General features: G+C 40.2%; 1 protein-coding gene across 1 annotated transcript in view; it reads right to left on the bottom strand.

Moving 5' to 3' along the window:
* Nucleotides 1-2,674: 2,674 nt before the first annotated feature.
* Nucleotides 2,675-17,155, bottom strand: part of ncam1b (neural cell adhesion molecule 1b) — a 107,951-nt gene continuing 93,470 nt past the window's right edge. Inside the window, exons 17-22 of the mRNA XM_037677585.1 lie at nt 15,604-15,728; nt 14,265-14,445; nt 8,623-8,824; nt 7,241-7,357; nt 5,446-6,501; nt 2,675-3,013 (exon numbers count right to left, since the gene is read on the bottom strand). Coding sequence (XP_037533513.1) covers nt 2,899-3,013; nt 5,446-6,501; nt 7,241-7,357; nt 8,623-8,824; nt 14,265-14,445; nt 15,604-15,728 — 1,796 coding nt within the window. The 3' untranslated portion in view covers nt 2,675-2,898. The remainder of the gene's footprint in view (nt 3,014-5,445; nt 6,502-7,240; nt 7,358-8,622; nt 8,825-14,264; nt 14,446-15,603; nt 15,729-17,155) is intronic.

Genomic DNA, 17,155 nt, shown 5'->3' with positions numbered 1-17,155 from the left:
GTAGTTGTTTGCTCAGTGTCAGCTGCCTTCAGTCTTCAATGGGCGGCTGTGGCTGAGTGGTTAGAGCAGTCGTCCTCCATTGCAAGAGTTGGGGGTTGGAATCCACCAGTGGTCATATGCCAAAGTGTCCCTGGGCAAGACACTGATCCCCTCGTTGCTTCTGATGTGTGTCCCATCAGTGTATGAATGATAAAGCGCTGATTAATCTTTTCAGAGATCTATTAGAGTGCTGTATGAATGGGTAAATGAGGGCACGGACTGTGTTGTAAAGAGCTTTGAGTATCTTGATAAGAAAGGGGCTATATAAGTACATTCCATTTACAAACGATGATTTTAAGGTTTACTGTCGAGAAAAGGAGAATAAGCTGTATTTGGGATGTGCATTTATATATATATATATATATATATATATATATATATATATATATATACACACACACACACACACACACATATACACTGTATATAGTTCACTAATAAACACAATGATCTCTCCTTCTGAGCCTTTTATTTTGAAAAGAACTCCTCAGACTTCCTGTTTTGTCATGGCTGTCCTCTGCTGTGTTGACAGACTCCTCATGTCCATGGGGACGTCACTGGTCTGAGAGGTGTCTCTCCATCACAGAGACCTCTGCAGGACACCAGAGCCGGTCCACAGACAGGAGGACTGACAGAAGAAGCAGAGTTGGTCAGGTCACATCTGTAACAGGACTTCTGCTCAATGGAAAGAAATAAAATTGGGTAAAAGGGGAAGTCTGACTGAAACTGTATGCCAGACCTGGTCAATGTGTTTGTTGACACAACACTTATTTACCAGCGGCACTGAGGACTGGGATGGCATTTAAAAACATCAATTTCACATCATTCCTTAGGGGAAATAGTTTGGAAGTATTAATTACTCCAAAAACAAACCGGTGTCATGTTGTATGTGTTTATTTACACCCAGTCTTTCTGAAAAGACACTCCTGAGAAGTGTTTAACTTGCATAACCTGGTTATAAGGTGACATTTCAGCATGACAAGATGGTTCAAAACATAAACACTAAGAAACATTCTTACTGCCACCTACTGCCCAAACTACGTCATTACATGAGCTGACCCCAACAATCTGAAAAAGCTTTGAGATGGAACAAAACAAAAAAAAAAACTAATGACAAAATAGGCCAAGGCAAATTAGATTCAAAACCATTTTATTTTGTAACTGGGTTATCACTCAGACTTTACACAACAAATATTTTCCGAGTTTGACCCATTAAAACCAGAAGGAGCATCCAGAGACGGAGGAGTGAGGTGTTCTGGGAGAGTGAAATGTTTTAGTTAACAGAACTTCAGATCTGTATGTCGCTCTTTAACGTTACACCTACTGTCTAAAGCTTTACAAAAAGAAATTGTTCTTCTGCTGCACCTCGTCTGCCATTAGTTTCCCCAACTTGTCAGGCAGTTGCTCTTGGTGAAGGATTTGTTGTACAAAAAGACAAAAACAATTAAAAAGACATAAAAAACAAGCAAAAAAAAACCCACATTACAGAACACTTGAACAACAACCAGGGAGAGAAATAAAAAGCGCGTGTAATTATTCCCGAACGAGCCTCGCGGAGAACACACATAAATCAATGTGAGAACAGTTTTCTCTCTTACAAACACGGGCACGTGTACGTGCCTCGAAGTTCTGAAGTACTGACTGAATTCATGCCAAGGCTCAAAACACCTTCCCTCACTACAGCTGGCCATATTTAGTGCCGTCATCAGAGATGGACAGGTTTCATACACTACACGTGTTATTATAATGACCACATCAGTCCACTTTAGTTCTAATAATACATCAAATAAAAATAGGCTTCCTCATGACGAAGCTATTCAGGTTATCATAGAAACTGATGACGAGACGATCTACTGACACACGGGTACGGTGCACAAGCTTTGCAGGCAGGAATGGAACAGAAATGGTTGGTTTTAAAGAGTACAAAAAGCTTTGTCAGAAGTTTCCCCTTCAATTTACAACCTTTGCTATGAAGCCAGAGTGTTGGTCTGCATAAATCTGATCAGACGTTTTACCCACAAACACACACGAGGTGTAAATTTAGCCCGAGATCGCACAACATTCAGTTCATCCAGAGTTCTCCGAGCCTCGGCTGCAGATCAGCAGCTCTGCTTCGAGTCTTTCCACAAGTTTTAACAGAGAATTGTTTTAACAGCTCGAAGATAAGGCAGTGACAGACTGAGGAACTTATTTTCATTGTACTGCAGGGTGTCGTCTTTCACCTGCTGCGGGATAATCTGACAATTTATTCTTTTTGATCAACTTTATGGTTGTAATCCTAACACGTAATTTGTTAGGATCTGGACTGAAAATCCCCAGAACAGACGAAGTGAAACAAACTTTGTAAAAACTTTACAACCACTTGCAGGTCAGACATGCAGAACAAGCTACATCACAAAAAAGTCCAACTTAAAAAAAAAAAATGGCAACAGTTTTAAATCTGCACAATACAACATTAAAATAAGAAAAATAATTTATATATTTATATATAGTCCTTTTTCTTACATTTATATTTCTCATAATAATCCAGTGCTTGTGCACCAATGCAATTCAAACTGCACACAAGTAGAGATTTATATATTGATCAGGCGATCCTTATAGGCAGAAACTGTACTTATTCACCCTGACTGGTTAAATAAAACGAGTAAAAAAATTAAATAAATCTCTTATGACTTAAAAATAAATCCTGTGGGTGAGATAAACATTTCATGAACGAAACAAGGAGCAGAGTCAAAGTGCACTCTAACCAATAAACACTACCGTGTCATTAAGAGCACTACAAATGAAAACTTGCGCAGTGTTTTATTCTGGTTGGTGCTGGGAAACGCTCTACGTGAGGCTTGGACTGGCCCGGCCGCATCATACTTTGCTCTCTGTGGTGTTTGTCTGTATGAGGCTGTTGTGTGCTGCAGTGATCAGGGTATTTGGTAAGTCTCCCTCCTCCAGTTTGCCTGTCTCATCAGCAAAAAACTTCCTGCAGTGGGAAAAAAGACACATGTTCAAATTAATCACATTGAGGTCTGAGAAACAAACAGTTCAGTTGAACACAGCCTCAATGACAGTTTGACCCAAATATGTAAGAAGACACCAGTTTTAGGAGTCTGCTTACATATTTCTTCACCACCTTGACAACAGTCAGATAAAATAAACAATGACGTACCCACATACCAAACGGGCATTCCTAAACTCACAGTAAATGTTTAGCCATTACGTATGTAATGGGTTTAGTCTAATGAGCTCTGTGATTTAATATCCCTGTTTATTTGGAACAGTTTCTAGCAGCCGCCCGCAGCTCTTCTCTCCTGCAGCTCAGAGCGAGAAAACGCCAGCCGAGTCCCGGTTCTGTTCTCGGTGAGGATTTAGGGAACACTTAAAGGTTTACAGCTCCAGCCCGAGACAGAGCATCCACTAATCAATACGAGCACATTTCAGACAGAGAAAGTGTCACGTTACTATTTAACTGCCTTGTGCACAGATGCTTGTTACAGCTTTATCCAGACATGACCTGACTGCTGAGCAAAGAGCCACAAAGCAGCTCTGCCTCAGGAGGATGAGAGGGAGAGCTGCAGGTTCACTGAAGAGCTGTTAGAAACACAAATGTCTCCTAAAACCAGTGATGCACACAGATACAGCTGTCTGACTTCATCCTAACATCTGCATGTGCTGAAATGACCGACGTCTGAACAACGAAGTAACAACAGAGGAGGTTTTCTGCCAAGTTCAATTTTTTATTTTTTATTTAAGTGTTTTCTGTTAATACATTAATTGTGTTAATGAAAACACAGGAAATGAACAATCAGGTCCAGTTAATAAGGTTAAGGGAGAGATTTATTAAACTAAAATTATCTTTGATTAATAATTTATATAATACAGTAGTCCCTTGATACTTCGTGGTTCGACTTTCGCAGTTTTTCAAAATAAGATTGTGCACGAGGAAAAAAGTTTTCTCTCAGTAAGCTTATACTGTATCACCAGTCTAAAGACTACATTACCCAGAAGGCAAAGTTGCTTTCTGCTGGAGGGGAAGTTTTGATCCCATCCAAACGGTCCTTACAGTATTCATAGTGACTTCGGCGCTCATTGGATGCAGAGAGCCGATCAGAACTGGACCAAGGCTGGATAGGTCTGCTGGACCAGAACCGAGCTGGACCAGAATTGAGCTGGACCAGAACTGAGCTGGACCAGAAGCGAGCTGGACCAGAAATGAGCTGGACCAGAACCGAGCTGGACCAGAACTGAGCTGGACCAGAACTGAGCTGGACCAGATCTGAGCTGGACCAGAACTGAGCTGGACCAGAACAGAGCTGCAGAGCTGGTGAGTAAAAAGGCAGTACTATACTCACTTATCTTAAAATTATAAATTGAGTGAATAAACATTATCAGGTTATCTTGATCAGTAAACTCTTGCTAAATAAACTTTTGCTTTAGTTTAGTTCATTTAAATGTATTAGTTGACTGAACTGTTTGGGTTGTATCAACTCAGAAATCTGTTATTTGTACTTTGTGGATTTTCACTTATTGTGTGTGTGTGTGTGTGTGTGTGTGTGTGTGTGTGGGGGGGGGGGGGGGTTCCAGAACATAATCCCACGATAAACAAGGGACTACTGTATTGATAAATTTATTCAAATTTAATTCTATACATTAGTTGTTTATGTTTACCCTAAATAACCTAAATCTAAACATGATCTAGTTCTTATCTTACATTTTACATTTAAAAAGTCACCGCAAATGACAGGTTTTTCCAAATATATTTAACTTGTTGTGATTCAGGTTTTATTTAAAACAGTTTTGTGAAATTGGAACTTTTTCTGGAAAAATCAAAGTAGATTATTAAAACCTTCCATTTCTCAACTTGTGAAAAATCTAAACTTGTAAATTGCTGATTTTGCCCTAACGTCATGTTGTTGTTTTCTTGTTTGTTTTTTAACTTAATGATTTTGTGTGTCTTAAAACTGTCACAATGTGTGCATCGTTTTAGACGTAACAGACAAATAAAAGTTGCACCATGTCATTTGGAAATTTAGTTCCAGCTTGTGACCGGCTGGAAGACTATCCAGTAAATGTACCAAACCAAAAACTGAGTTAAATCAAAGTTTGTGAGGCATTTTAGAACATGTTTATGTTTTGATGTGCACGTCTGAAAACATGCTCGACTTTGTTCATCTCCAACGTGTCTAAAGTTGTAAACCCACAACGAGTAACTGTCACAACGAGCAAAACATGACAGCCATCAAACCACTTCTGTCTGCAGCATTCAACTAAAAACCATCCCATGTCATTACCACGGTTACAATATTTGATATTGTGTGGTCAATGGCAAGATGCGGTGGTGAATGAATGGGCGTACACGTTACACACACCCGCACACAAACACACACACAGATAAACCTCTAGAGGGAGCCGTACTCATCGTTGACAGGAGGAGCAGTCTTGACCAGAGTCTCTGAAGCCTCCACAACTGGGCCTGAGGGGGGGTGGTCTGCTTCGTCTCCACTGGGCCAGGAGGGGTCAGCGGGCGGGCTCTCTAAGCTAATCAGGTCTGATGGGGGCCTGGAGGGTCTTCCCGTTCCATTTGTGAGCTCTAACTCTAACTCTGTATGTTTGAGCTCTACGTTCGGAGCTGTTCGGTCATACAGGTTTGACGCTGGCGTGAGGAGATCATTGGGGACTGCAGAGGCAATGTGAGTGATGGGTAAATGTGGGGAAACATCTGCAACTAGAGAGGGGGGGTGTTCAGCATCTGGATCCTGAGCAGCACTGGTGATTTCTGAACTCACAGCAGGTTTTGTCGTGGATATAATATCTACAGTTGACTCAGTAGGATTGTCGGTGTCGAAGGCGGTAAAGCTACATGAATCTAGACCATCTGGTTTAAAATCTGGGTCTGGTTTCAGGGGGGCAGTGTTTGCTGGAGGGGGGGCAGTTTGTGCTGGTGTGTCTGTGTTTAGGACTGCAATGTTTGGTTGAGCCATGGGCTTAGTGACTGGGGGGCTTGGAGCAGGTCTCTTGGTTTCTGGAGTGGTTGGGGAAAATGTAGAAGACAGAGCGAGGGGGGAGACGGGGGGGCTACCTTTCGCATGCAGCGCAGCAAGTTTAGGAGAGTGTCTGCGCTTCGGTGGTATTGGTGTTCCAGATTTTTGAGGTTTGGGCTGTTCAGGGCTACGAGGAGGATCCTGCTCCTCTAAAGTGCTACTTCGTCTTTCTTCAAGTAAGGGGGCTATTTTAGCCTCTACAGCAGTCGAGGAGATCTCCGGGGTAGGAGGGGCCGTGTTCGATTCTGGGGTGGGGGCCGGAGCAGCTAGAGGGGTGGGTGAGGGTTCGTTGGCCAGAGTGGACAGGCTGCAAGTGAGGGTAGTGGTCTCGCTAGAGGGGCTTTCCTGAGCAGGGTCGTTTGTTGCGGTGGCTGTGTCAGAGTTGGTGGCTACGGAGGAGGGGGTGTCCAGTGCCAGAGAAGCCACCAGCCTGAGAGAGCAGGGAGAGAACAGAGACACACAGACTAGACACCAGGGTGACTGTGACAGAGGAAGGGTGGCCCGGACGAGAGCATGCAGAGGAATTAGTTGGCTTTAGAAATTCACACAAACAAAGCAACTGAAAAACAGCAGCTATTAAAGCCTAGTGAGAAAAAGAAAAGAAAAGAAAGGGCGTCATGCTGTGAGTGAACATTAAAGGATACATCCCATACACACACCAACATGGAGTACACCGAATAGGAAAACTAATGTACTAAAAAGGCACCAGCCTCCCTACACAGAACTACAGAACCACATAGAACCACCGATAAGGGTTAAACAGTACCAGTGACGATCTCATACTGTACAATCGTAATTTTTTTCAGACATGGCTCACTGAGCGTGTCGAATGGCTTAATGAATCGACCACACTTAGGAGGAATGAAGTCTTTGTGTCTTTGACTGGTATTGCTTCAACCTTCTTATAATGAGACAGAAAATCTCCAAAGCTGAAGAAGAAACACAAAATACTGTAATTCCTCTGATGGGAATAAAAAACAGAAAAGCAACAGAATCATTTGGACTCCACTCAAGAATGGCATCAACTTTTAACAAAACAAAACAAAAAGTCCTGGTCAAATTGTCTTTTTAAATAAAATTATTCTTTAAAGTGGAGTGCAACGTACAACAGCTAAAAAGACTTGAGCATTAAAGGGCTGTGTGACATATTATTTTCATCTTTTACTCACTCTGGCTTTGTGAGAGGTGTGGTTTCGTTTGGTTCGATCGGTCCGGCTGCGTTATGATTGGCTGTGCACTCGTCTTCTGTTCTGACTTCCACTATCGGCTCTTTGGACTCATCTTTCCTGCAAGATAAAGAACAGTGAAGGTAACGTTTCAGTTGATTACATCATAGTTGCCATTTTGTTGGCTCAATACGACTTGAAAAGAGGCGATGGGAGAGCATTAAACAGTGTTCAGTATGAAATATTGTGAAAGGGTGAGCAAACTATTGTGACTGCAATCACAATAAAGAATTAATTTATTCCAAAACATACATCATTTTACACAGAAAATGTTTTCTGTTTTATTTTTTCCATTAAGAAAAACTTGAGTAAAAATGATTTAAGCACATTTTAATTTGAACATTGCCAAATTATGTCAAGGTATTGGCCAACTTGGGGGAGTGGTGGCGCAGAGGTTAGAAGATGGGCTTGTGATCGGAAAGTCGCAGGTTCACCTCCCGGTACCGTCGACATCAAAATGTGGGTGGAAAAGGTGAAACACCTCCACCCTCATTCGCCCCACTCTGGGCCCCTGAGCAAGGCCCCTATCCCCCGCCATCTGCTAATGAGACTACCTGTATAAATAAAGGGTAAATGAAAAATAAAGGTATACTAAAACTGAACTTAATCTAATAATTTACCCTAGAGTTGATGGAATAACCAAGTCATTTAATCTAGGCTTAACAGGAAAACAACAACAACAACCATTTAATAAAACACCAACTCGTCCAGGGTGTACCCCGCCCCTCGCACAGTGATTGCTGGACATGGGCACTGGCAACCCAAAATGGAAGAAGCGGGTAAAAGATAATGGATGGATGGAGTAAAACACCAAAGTTCATGCTCAATAATCCAGGTATAAATCCAACAATGTTCAGTCATGTCATCTGGATTGTTTCTGTTTTTGTTGAAACGTTTTGTCCTTCATCCAAAGGACTTCTTCAGTCTGAGGAGTCACAAACAAACTGGAGTCCCACAAGCACCAACTCCCATAGTGTGTGTGTGTGGGGGGGGGGGGGCAGTTTGCTAAGATGTTTTCTGGGCCTGCCTTCTCCCTGGTCAACTCCTCTAAGGCAGCCATACAAAAATGGTTCAAAACACCAAAGTTCATGCTCAAGAAGTCCTTAGGATGAAGGATGAAATGTCTCAGCAAAAAATGAAACCGTCCAGATGACCTGACTGCACATTGTTGGATTTAATAAAACAGTTGCGTCTTATTCTTGACACAAAGTGTATGTACAAAATGCCTGGCAACAAGGAAGTGAAAAACTCTAACCTAGTTTTATTCTGTTTAGTTGAAACACTTGAAATGTGCCGTATATCTTAATGAAATCTTAGATACTCACACAAAGGCTGCTTTGCCCTCCTCCAGGCTGTGCCCTTTCGTCCCCGTGCCTGATTTGCCACAGAGGCACATGATGAGGCCACATTTGTTGACAAAGTAACAAGTGACATCCACAGCCAGCAGCAGGAGTACAAACCCCACAACAAGAATCCCCGCCCACAGCATGGTGCCCATGGAGAGCGCTCCTTCATCACCTAAATCTGCTACACAAGAAACAGAAATATAGAGAGCGCCGAACAACCTTTATAAAAACACACCCAAAATAACCAAATAAAGGCTACTGTACTAAAGTAACCACAAATAAAAGTTTAAAAAAGAACTTACCTTTAACAAAGAGACTACTGATACACTTTGGTTGTTCAGCCTGATTTTATATGCTGTGTCTGCAGGTGTAGAGTTGTGTTCAAACTTTCATTTACTGGTCACTACGAGGCTTTTATTTTATTTTTCAATGTCTAAGACAAACATTAAAAGCTCATCTATGTTCAGACCTTTTATTTGATATTAGAAAAACGAGCAGATCAAAGTTTACAGTGTGTTGCTGGTTACACGCTGGATATTTTATTGACAGAATGTCATTTCCCAGACGTTACAAAAGATATATATAAAATGAAATTAATTAGAGCAGAATACTAACTGTCTGCTAAATTCTAAAAGCTAATTATAGATGTTATAAATATTTACGTCAATCAGCCATAACAATATGACTACTAGCATCACACTAATCCTACATTTCATGAGTTCAGAGTGGGCTTCCAACTGTTTTGTGTTGTAGGAGAGTGAAGTGGAAGGGCTTTGTGGCCACTTATAGATTTTTCAGGTGCAGATTACAACAAAGAATTAAGAGTTTTGAGAACAAAAAAAAAACTAATGTAAAGTCTAGTTTGATGTTTTTCTTTGTTTCCAGTTTGATATAATTGTTTATTATCTTTAATAAGCATTAAAAATGGCAAAAAAGTACATCAGTTTTTGTAATTGATATTTTACTGTCACAACCATTGTTCCATTATGTTTGATGTTATTGTCAAGCTTCTTGACCAAACATCAAAAATATCATGAAGTCTCAATTTAAATGTTATATTGTCATAATAACCATTGTCAGGTCCAGAAGGTCTCGTTTAATGGATCTGATGTATTTTTGCCATTCAAGGATAAAACATGTCAACGTTTGTTGAAAGCCTAACAGTTATACAGCACACATGGGCATAGTATGAATACACATACACAAAAAAAGGTTCACTCGTGTCATCTGGGCAGTTTATTTTTGTGAGAAAGGTTTCATCTTTCATCCGAAAGACTTCTTCCGTCTGAGGCCTGCCACCAACAACTGTCTTATTAATAGCACCTTATTGACATGTTTCAAACCAGTCTGCTGTGGAATTCCAAGAAACTGGCTTTACACATTTAAAATGGAGGACCACCAGTCCAAAACAATCAACAATCAGTGCACAACAATCACATGTTTTAGGCCTGATGGCCAGCTTGAAACACATCAATAAGGTGCTATCTTGATGACAGATCTTGATATCAGGCCTCAGACTGATGAAGTCTTTTGGATAAAAATAAAAAAAACATTTCTCCCAGAAAGAAACTGACCAGATGACCTGATTTAACCTTTTTTAGTGATTTATTTACCTGGATGATTGAGATTACAAACCTTTTTTTCTGATGCATATACAATGTTCTCTCGTTTATCATGGGTGTTTTGGACCACGACCCCCCCCCCCCCCCCATGATAAGTGAAAAACCATGAAGTAGGGATACAGTAGTCCAAGTAGTAGTAGTAAGTAGTAGGTTAGTATATATATGAAGGCTGTATAAACGATTCCCACACTCTTGCAATGTTCTAAACAATGTTTTTAAACTCTAAATGCTCTAAAAGAGCACAGCATGTCATGACTTCAGCTCTCTGCCTCCAGCTGCACTGAGCCATCTGCAAGAGCTTTCGGCCACGCCCACTTCTCCGGTGCAGAATGTAGATATGACAACGCTGCTGGAGGAAGCTTTTACTGCCGCTGTGGGCTGCACACAGGTGCAGCAGGTGCTAAATAATTTAAAATAATTTATTTTCAATAAAAATTCCATGCCAATTTTGTGTCTCGTCCATTAATCAGCCAATTGTGTCATGTCCAAGCTAATTTTAAAAGACCGTGATAGAGCGAGACTGTGATAAACGACGTGTGAAGTAGCGAGGGACTACTGTACGCTGTTTACATGTAAAGACTTGATAGTTCCTGGCTAGGCCTGTCACAATAACACATTTTGATGAGCGATTAATTGTCTCAGAAATTATTGCGATAAACGATATTTTTTTTTAATTTAACAATAATTAATTGTCAAATTTTAGAAGAAATGTTGATTTGTTTGGCTGTAGTACCTTTTTTAACCACCTGATGGCAGTATAAGACAGTTTGAACCAAAGGATGGACAGTTGAGCAGTGTGTCTCTTTAAGAAAAATGGGAGGGAGGGCCCTTGACGTGACATGGGTTGACATGGTGATATGGCAGACGCTCGGTGTGGTTTGAGCTCTTTAGCATTTTCACTCAAAGCTTTTAATAAAAAAAAAATCAGTAAACAAGTTCGTAGCTTCTTTTTGCAGAAGAAAAACAACTTTTTACACGAACACACGGATTTCAACCGTGAATTTTGGAGTTTCGACAAGACCAAGGTTTATTCCCGAGGTCGGCCCGTTAGCTTAGCTCGTAGCTTAGCTTTTCAGCTTAGCTGCTTTTAACGATCCTAAAACGTGATTTTGGATGGTTAAAACAGATTTTAAAGAGAAAGGCAGGGGTCAGTGAAGAGCACCGGAGTTGAGCAGTGTCTTCAATAGAAAGAGAGAGACACAAAGAAACGATAAGGCCAGTAAATAAAAATGAGGTAGATACTTTTCATTCATCATGCGATTAATTTATTTATTTTTATTGTGACAGGCCTATTCCTGGCACATTATTTCCTTAAAGGAGTGTCCCATTTCATAGATTTATTTAGTCATTTACAACCCTGGATTAAGGAGCAAGGGGTAGGAGTAGAGCTGGATTTCATTGACTAGTCTATATCAACAGTAGTCCCTCGCTACTTCACAGTTCATTTTTCACGGACTCGCTCATCACAGTTTTTCAAAGTAAGATCGGACATGACACACAAATGGCTGATTGTTGGATGAGCCATGGATTGTTTATTTAAAATGTTACAGTATTTAAATTTAAATTGTTTATTTAACAAGGAGGGAGATTGGGAGTAGCAGGTGATGAGTATGATTGCAGCCTGACATGCCATGACAAAGTTTACTGAACTGGAACTTGAACTACTGTATCTCTACTTCGTAGTTTTTGGGGACAAAACCCTTGCGATAAACGAGGGACCACTGATGAAGATCAATAAGCCAAATTATATTAAAACTGAGTACATCCAGCTAGAACAGTGATGTGGCAGTTAAATAATTTTAAACAGCAACAATAATTAGATTTGTGAGATTTTTTTTACTTATTTAATTTGTACCTTTTTGTTTGAAACATGCCTCTGAAAAATCTGTTGCCTATGCCCTACTAATTTACCCCCCTATCCCAACTAGATCACCAAAAAATGAACTGGCTCACCCCTATGTCTACAACTCGTGCAGCAGGTGTAGAGCTTGGAGGAAGGAGTGAATTAGGCTTAAAATTAGAAACTGGGATTCAGTCTAACAAGTTCTGTTGGGAAACACCTGAACTGTGGCCTTCACATACGTCCAGTTTAATTTTGAAAACTGCCCACAATGTAAGTTCTTATGTAAACAAACTATTAGGTTATTACTGATTGGTGTACATTGCATACATTAAACTTTGTAGACAATAAAGTGTAAACAAGTCTGATACTGAAGCACCCTTGAAAACCTGTTTAATTTGATTATAATTCATGCATAAGAAATGTCCATAATTGTCTTCATAGAAATAAATGTTCTGATAGTAACTGTACATAATTTCTCCCTCTGTGCCAATATAAATACAACTTTTTACAGAAGCTTTCTTATTATTGTCCATGTTATTGCTCCAAATGTTTACTGTACATTTGCATCATTTTGTGAGTCATTAAAGAATAAAACAGTGTTTATGTAAACAGGTTCAGGACTCAGCGCTCACTTGGTTGCAAAGTGCTATTTTTACGTCATTTTGTTTTGTTTCCACTCGTGTTGATAACTGTAAACTGCTCCTTGTTTAGTGCTGATGACTAGCTGTGCTAATGCTGAGCCATGTGAATCTGTGGGAGACGAAGGGTTTTGTTGCTGCCTTTGGTTCAGTTCATCTGGTTGAGCTTCTTTGATGTGACGCAACACTTTCTTCTTTTCTATAACAGAGATATTTGTGACAGATAAAACCTGTCAAGGTCGTCTGTCCATTCATTTAGGGACAATTTAGAGTCACCGATCAACCTAACGCACATGTTTTTGGTCATTTGGAGGAAACCAGAGTAACTGTAGAAAACCCACGCATGCACAGAGAGAACATGCAAACTCCACACAAAAATACTCCAGACAAGGAGGCGATGCAGCGACCTTCTCGCCAAGAGGCGACAGCTTTAACCGCGCCTGTCAAAGTCAAAGAGTGAAAGTGTCCAGTGAGACAGCCAGGCCAGAGAAGAGACAAGCTCTTCTCTACTGCTGTAATGTAAATCCTGACAGTGAACTATGATAGCAGGAGCATGGCGATGAGGGACAAGATGAGTGACATCACAGTGCTGGTCACAGATGAGCAGCCCTGAGTGGCTGCGTGTGGAGACAGCACCACCCAGACCACAACGCACACAGGTCAGGGAAACGATCACGTGGCCCACCACACCAATATCCAGGTTCAGGCAACAAAGCAGGAACAATGAGCGAAGAGAATCAGGAGGGGGGGAAATGAAAGGAAAAATAGAAGAGGGGAAAGAGAAGGGCGGGAAAAACAGGAAGAGAGAAAGTGAAAATGTGTCACGTCTGAAAACCAAAAGTGAAAAATAAAATGAAGAAACTGATTTCTCGCCTTGATGGAGGAAAAATACAGCAACACATCAAAGTAAAAGCACGACACAAAGAAAGAGGAAACCACACCATGCTGACTAGAAGGTGACGGAGAGGTGGGTGAGTGGAAAATGCTTTAGCTTGGGGAATGATTTGGGGGAAAAAAGGTGAAAGGGAAACATAATGGCTTGCTGCACTCAACAGGGTCTGGCACCTATAGGGAAGTTGACAAGCTGTGTGGGTTTTCTACTGTTGGTAAAAAGCTGCTTCAGCTGTAGTGAAGACCTCAGTATGATAATTAGGAGTTACTTGAAAGACTCCTCCTTAACACAGACAAACTACTTCACCTGCCTTGTTCAAATTAAACAAAGGTTAGAAAAGGCACAGTCGTTCAAAGGAAATCATCCTCTATGGAAAGTGCCCGTCCTAATTCTGTGAGCACAAACTCAAGCTCTTACAGCCAGACCTGTTAAAACTTTAAAGATAGAAATCATTCCCCCACTGCCGTCCAGGAAATCTGTTTTTTCTCTAGATGTACTATATTTAGTTAAATTTCATCCCCCAGAGGTGCAGTTATAAATAGACTACAATGCTCAGGTTTGCAGCTTTGAGTTTGGCTCGTCGTTTCTCTGGTTCAGCTTCTTGTGAGAGAGCAGAGGGAGGATACCTGGGATGGCCTCTGGCTTCGAGGATGTTCTGAAGGACATGGTTGAAGGCTGGGACTTCCCTTTCTGATTCTCTGCCACCACGTAGACATTGTATTCTGTGTCCCAGTCCAACCCCCTGAGAACCACATGCTCACTGACACTGGGCATCCGGATTTCAGGTTTCCACTCTGTCGCCTGGACCTAAAGATAGAAACCAACACATTCAGATCATGTTCACTCTCAGCATTAGTTATGCTGCAGCTGATTTTCTCATACCCTAGATTGTTTTGCTCAAAAATAAAATCATATCTAAACTTTTTTTTAGTTTTTGCTGCAAAATAATAATAAAATAACTGAAATTGTTCACTTCTATGAGATTTAAGCCATTGAAATATTTAGCTATTAAAAATGTCAAATTCAAATTTTGCTCAGAGAAATAACTTCTAGTCATCAACTCTATTTATAAAGCACATTTAAAACAGCCAAAGTGCTTAACAATAGCCAATGGGAGTAATTTAATGATAAAAAAAAAAAAGAAAAACATAAAAACACCAAACAATAAAATGTTAAATCAACTCACACTGTGTTAAACATCAGAGAAAACAGGTGTGTTTTTAAAACAGTAATAAAAGTGGCCTGTCTAATGTTGGGGGGGGGGGGGGGGGGGATTGTTCTCAAGTTTAAGACCCACGACTGAAAAAACTCAATCTCTGAGCTTCAGCTGGTTTTTAGAACAGCCAAAAGCAGCTGGTCTGATGATCTCAGCGCCCAAGAAGGAACATGGTTCAAGTAGCTCAGATAGGTATGAGGGCTAGGCCACTTAGGCACCTAAAGGTCAGCAGGAGAATTTTAAAATCAGTTCTGATACGTACTGGGAGCCAGTGAAGGGAGGACAAAACTGGAGAGATATGCTTAAGCCTACCAGTTCCTGTTAAGAGCCGAGTTGCAGCATTTCAGACGAGCTTAAAGGTTCAGGTAATGTGGGATGCAGCAACATCATCAGCAGACAGCCACATAGGAAACTTGCTGACAGTGACTTATGTTGCTTTTCTTTCAGCTACCCTTCTTCAGGGGGCAAACACACATGCATGGAGGGTTGGGCAATTATTTTACGCCAGATGTCCTTGAAGCAACCGGGGTTCAAATTCACAACCTCAAGACCAAACTAGCACAACCCTGACAGTGACCAAAGTGAAGCGCCTAACTTTTAGCCAATTTTTGGTTTGTTCCTTTTGGACTTTTGTTTTTTACTTCTGTGTATGAACACTTGCCAAAAACATAATTGGGTGTATTGGGCCTGGAAACTGAAGCGTAGGTGAGGTTGAGTAAAGACTTTCTATAAACCGACACCATACTCACTGGTTTGTAACGAATGAGATAGTGTAAGATGGGAGAGCCGCCATCATCCTGTTTAATCCAGCTGACTTTGAGGGAGTTGCCTGTAGGTTGAAGTGACCCTTCCAGTTTGGGAGGATTGGGATTTCCTAAAGGCAGACACAAGAAGGACAGAGGCTATTTACAGACTTCTTTAAAAGACGCGGAGAACTCCAGAGGTTGTTTTGTAAGAAAAGTCAGAGCCAGTTCCATCAGTCCACATGAACATTTTGGAGAAGTTTGGGGAAAAAGTTAAAGGGTTGGAAATGAGGTCCTTCTCCTTCTTGTTGTATTTTTAGGTCATTTGTCTTATGGTGGTGTGTGTCAAGTCGCACTAATTAGAAAGTGACACGTTACCACGTGCCTTTTTGATTCATTGAGTCGCTGTGGTTTGCTGCTCTCGCTCAGTGACGTTCAGTTGGCACAAAACAGTCTGACGTCCCGGCTCGGAAACAAGCCGTCAAACTTCAGTCAGTGGTCAATAACAAAAATGTCTGTCGTTTTCCACGTCTCACTGCGTGACACTTTGACCTACAACAGGTAACACTTGGTGTGTAGCAACAAACGAACATGAAATATTAACAACTCATTGAGCTGTGCTTTGTCTTTTCTTAATTGAAGTCAAACAGGCGACATCAAATTACAGTTTCATGTTGGTACGTTTATGCTGTTAGTCTGTTTGTTGTTAGTGATGATCTGTTTATAATCGGTGGAGTTTCTTAATATTTACTTATAATGTTTGTTATAATTTGTCTATTTAAGTCATTTTACTGTGGGAATGACCTGAATTTGATCTCAATGCACACCACTAGTCTCTTATCTTTTCTAAATCATATCTATAATTATGAGTATCTTTATATTTTCAACAAGAATACAACTTGTCTTTGTGAACAATTAAAATGGACTCTTTTGTTAAATGAGTTAGAAACACTTGCTATAATTTTAAGGGATCACAAGCTCTAACATCATGTGACTTCTAACAACAGTTTGAGATATTTGCTGATATGACAGAGACACAGAAGATGACAGAAAAGAAAGTTTAAAAAGTGACAATATCAAGTTTGTGCTTCACTGACAACTGAACTTCTCATAAATGTCACATTTCAAGACTCGCTTTCGCAAAAGTGTTTTACAGAAGAGTCTTTGCCTCTGTTTTTGTCACAAACTTGTTTTTTTAATCCTCTTTTTAAAATGTGATGCTAATAATAATCTTGTTTTTGAAATGGCATGTAACAAATGAAAATCTTAAATAGAAAATATTTATATTGCTCAACAAATGGATAAACTACAAAAAATGTTAAACTATACTTTTCATCTAATCAACATTTAAAACCCAACAAAAGGTCTGTTTATTATCTGTAACTAAGAAAACCATCACTTTTAAGGAGCTGGAATCCAAAAGTTAGAACAGTTGCCTTTTTTATCAGCAGTAATAATAATAACTGCAGTTATTATAAGTTATATAATTATTATAATTATATATATAATATTATCTATCTATCTATCTATCTATCTATCTATCTATCTATCTATCTAT

Source organism: Nematolebias whitei, chromosome 6, assembly GCF_014905685.2.
Source record: "Nematolebias whitei isolate Nwh7 chromosome 6, NemWhi1, whole genome shotgun sequence".
Classification (NCBI taxonomy): Eukaryota; Metazoa; Chordata; class Actinopteri; order Cyprinodontiformes; family Rivulidae; genus Nematolebias; species Nematolebias whitei.
Note: the sequence above shows the minus strand (reverse complement) of the source record. Positions and strands in the feature narration are given on the sequence as shown.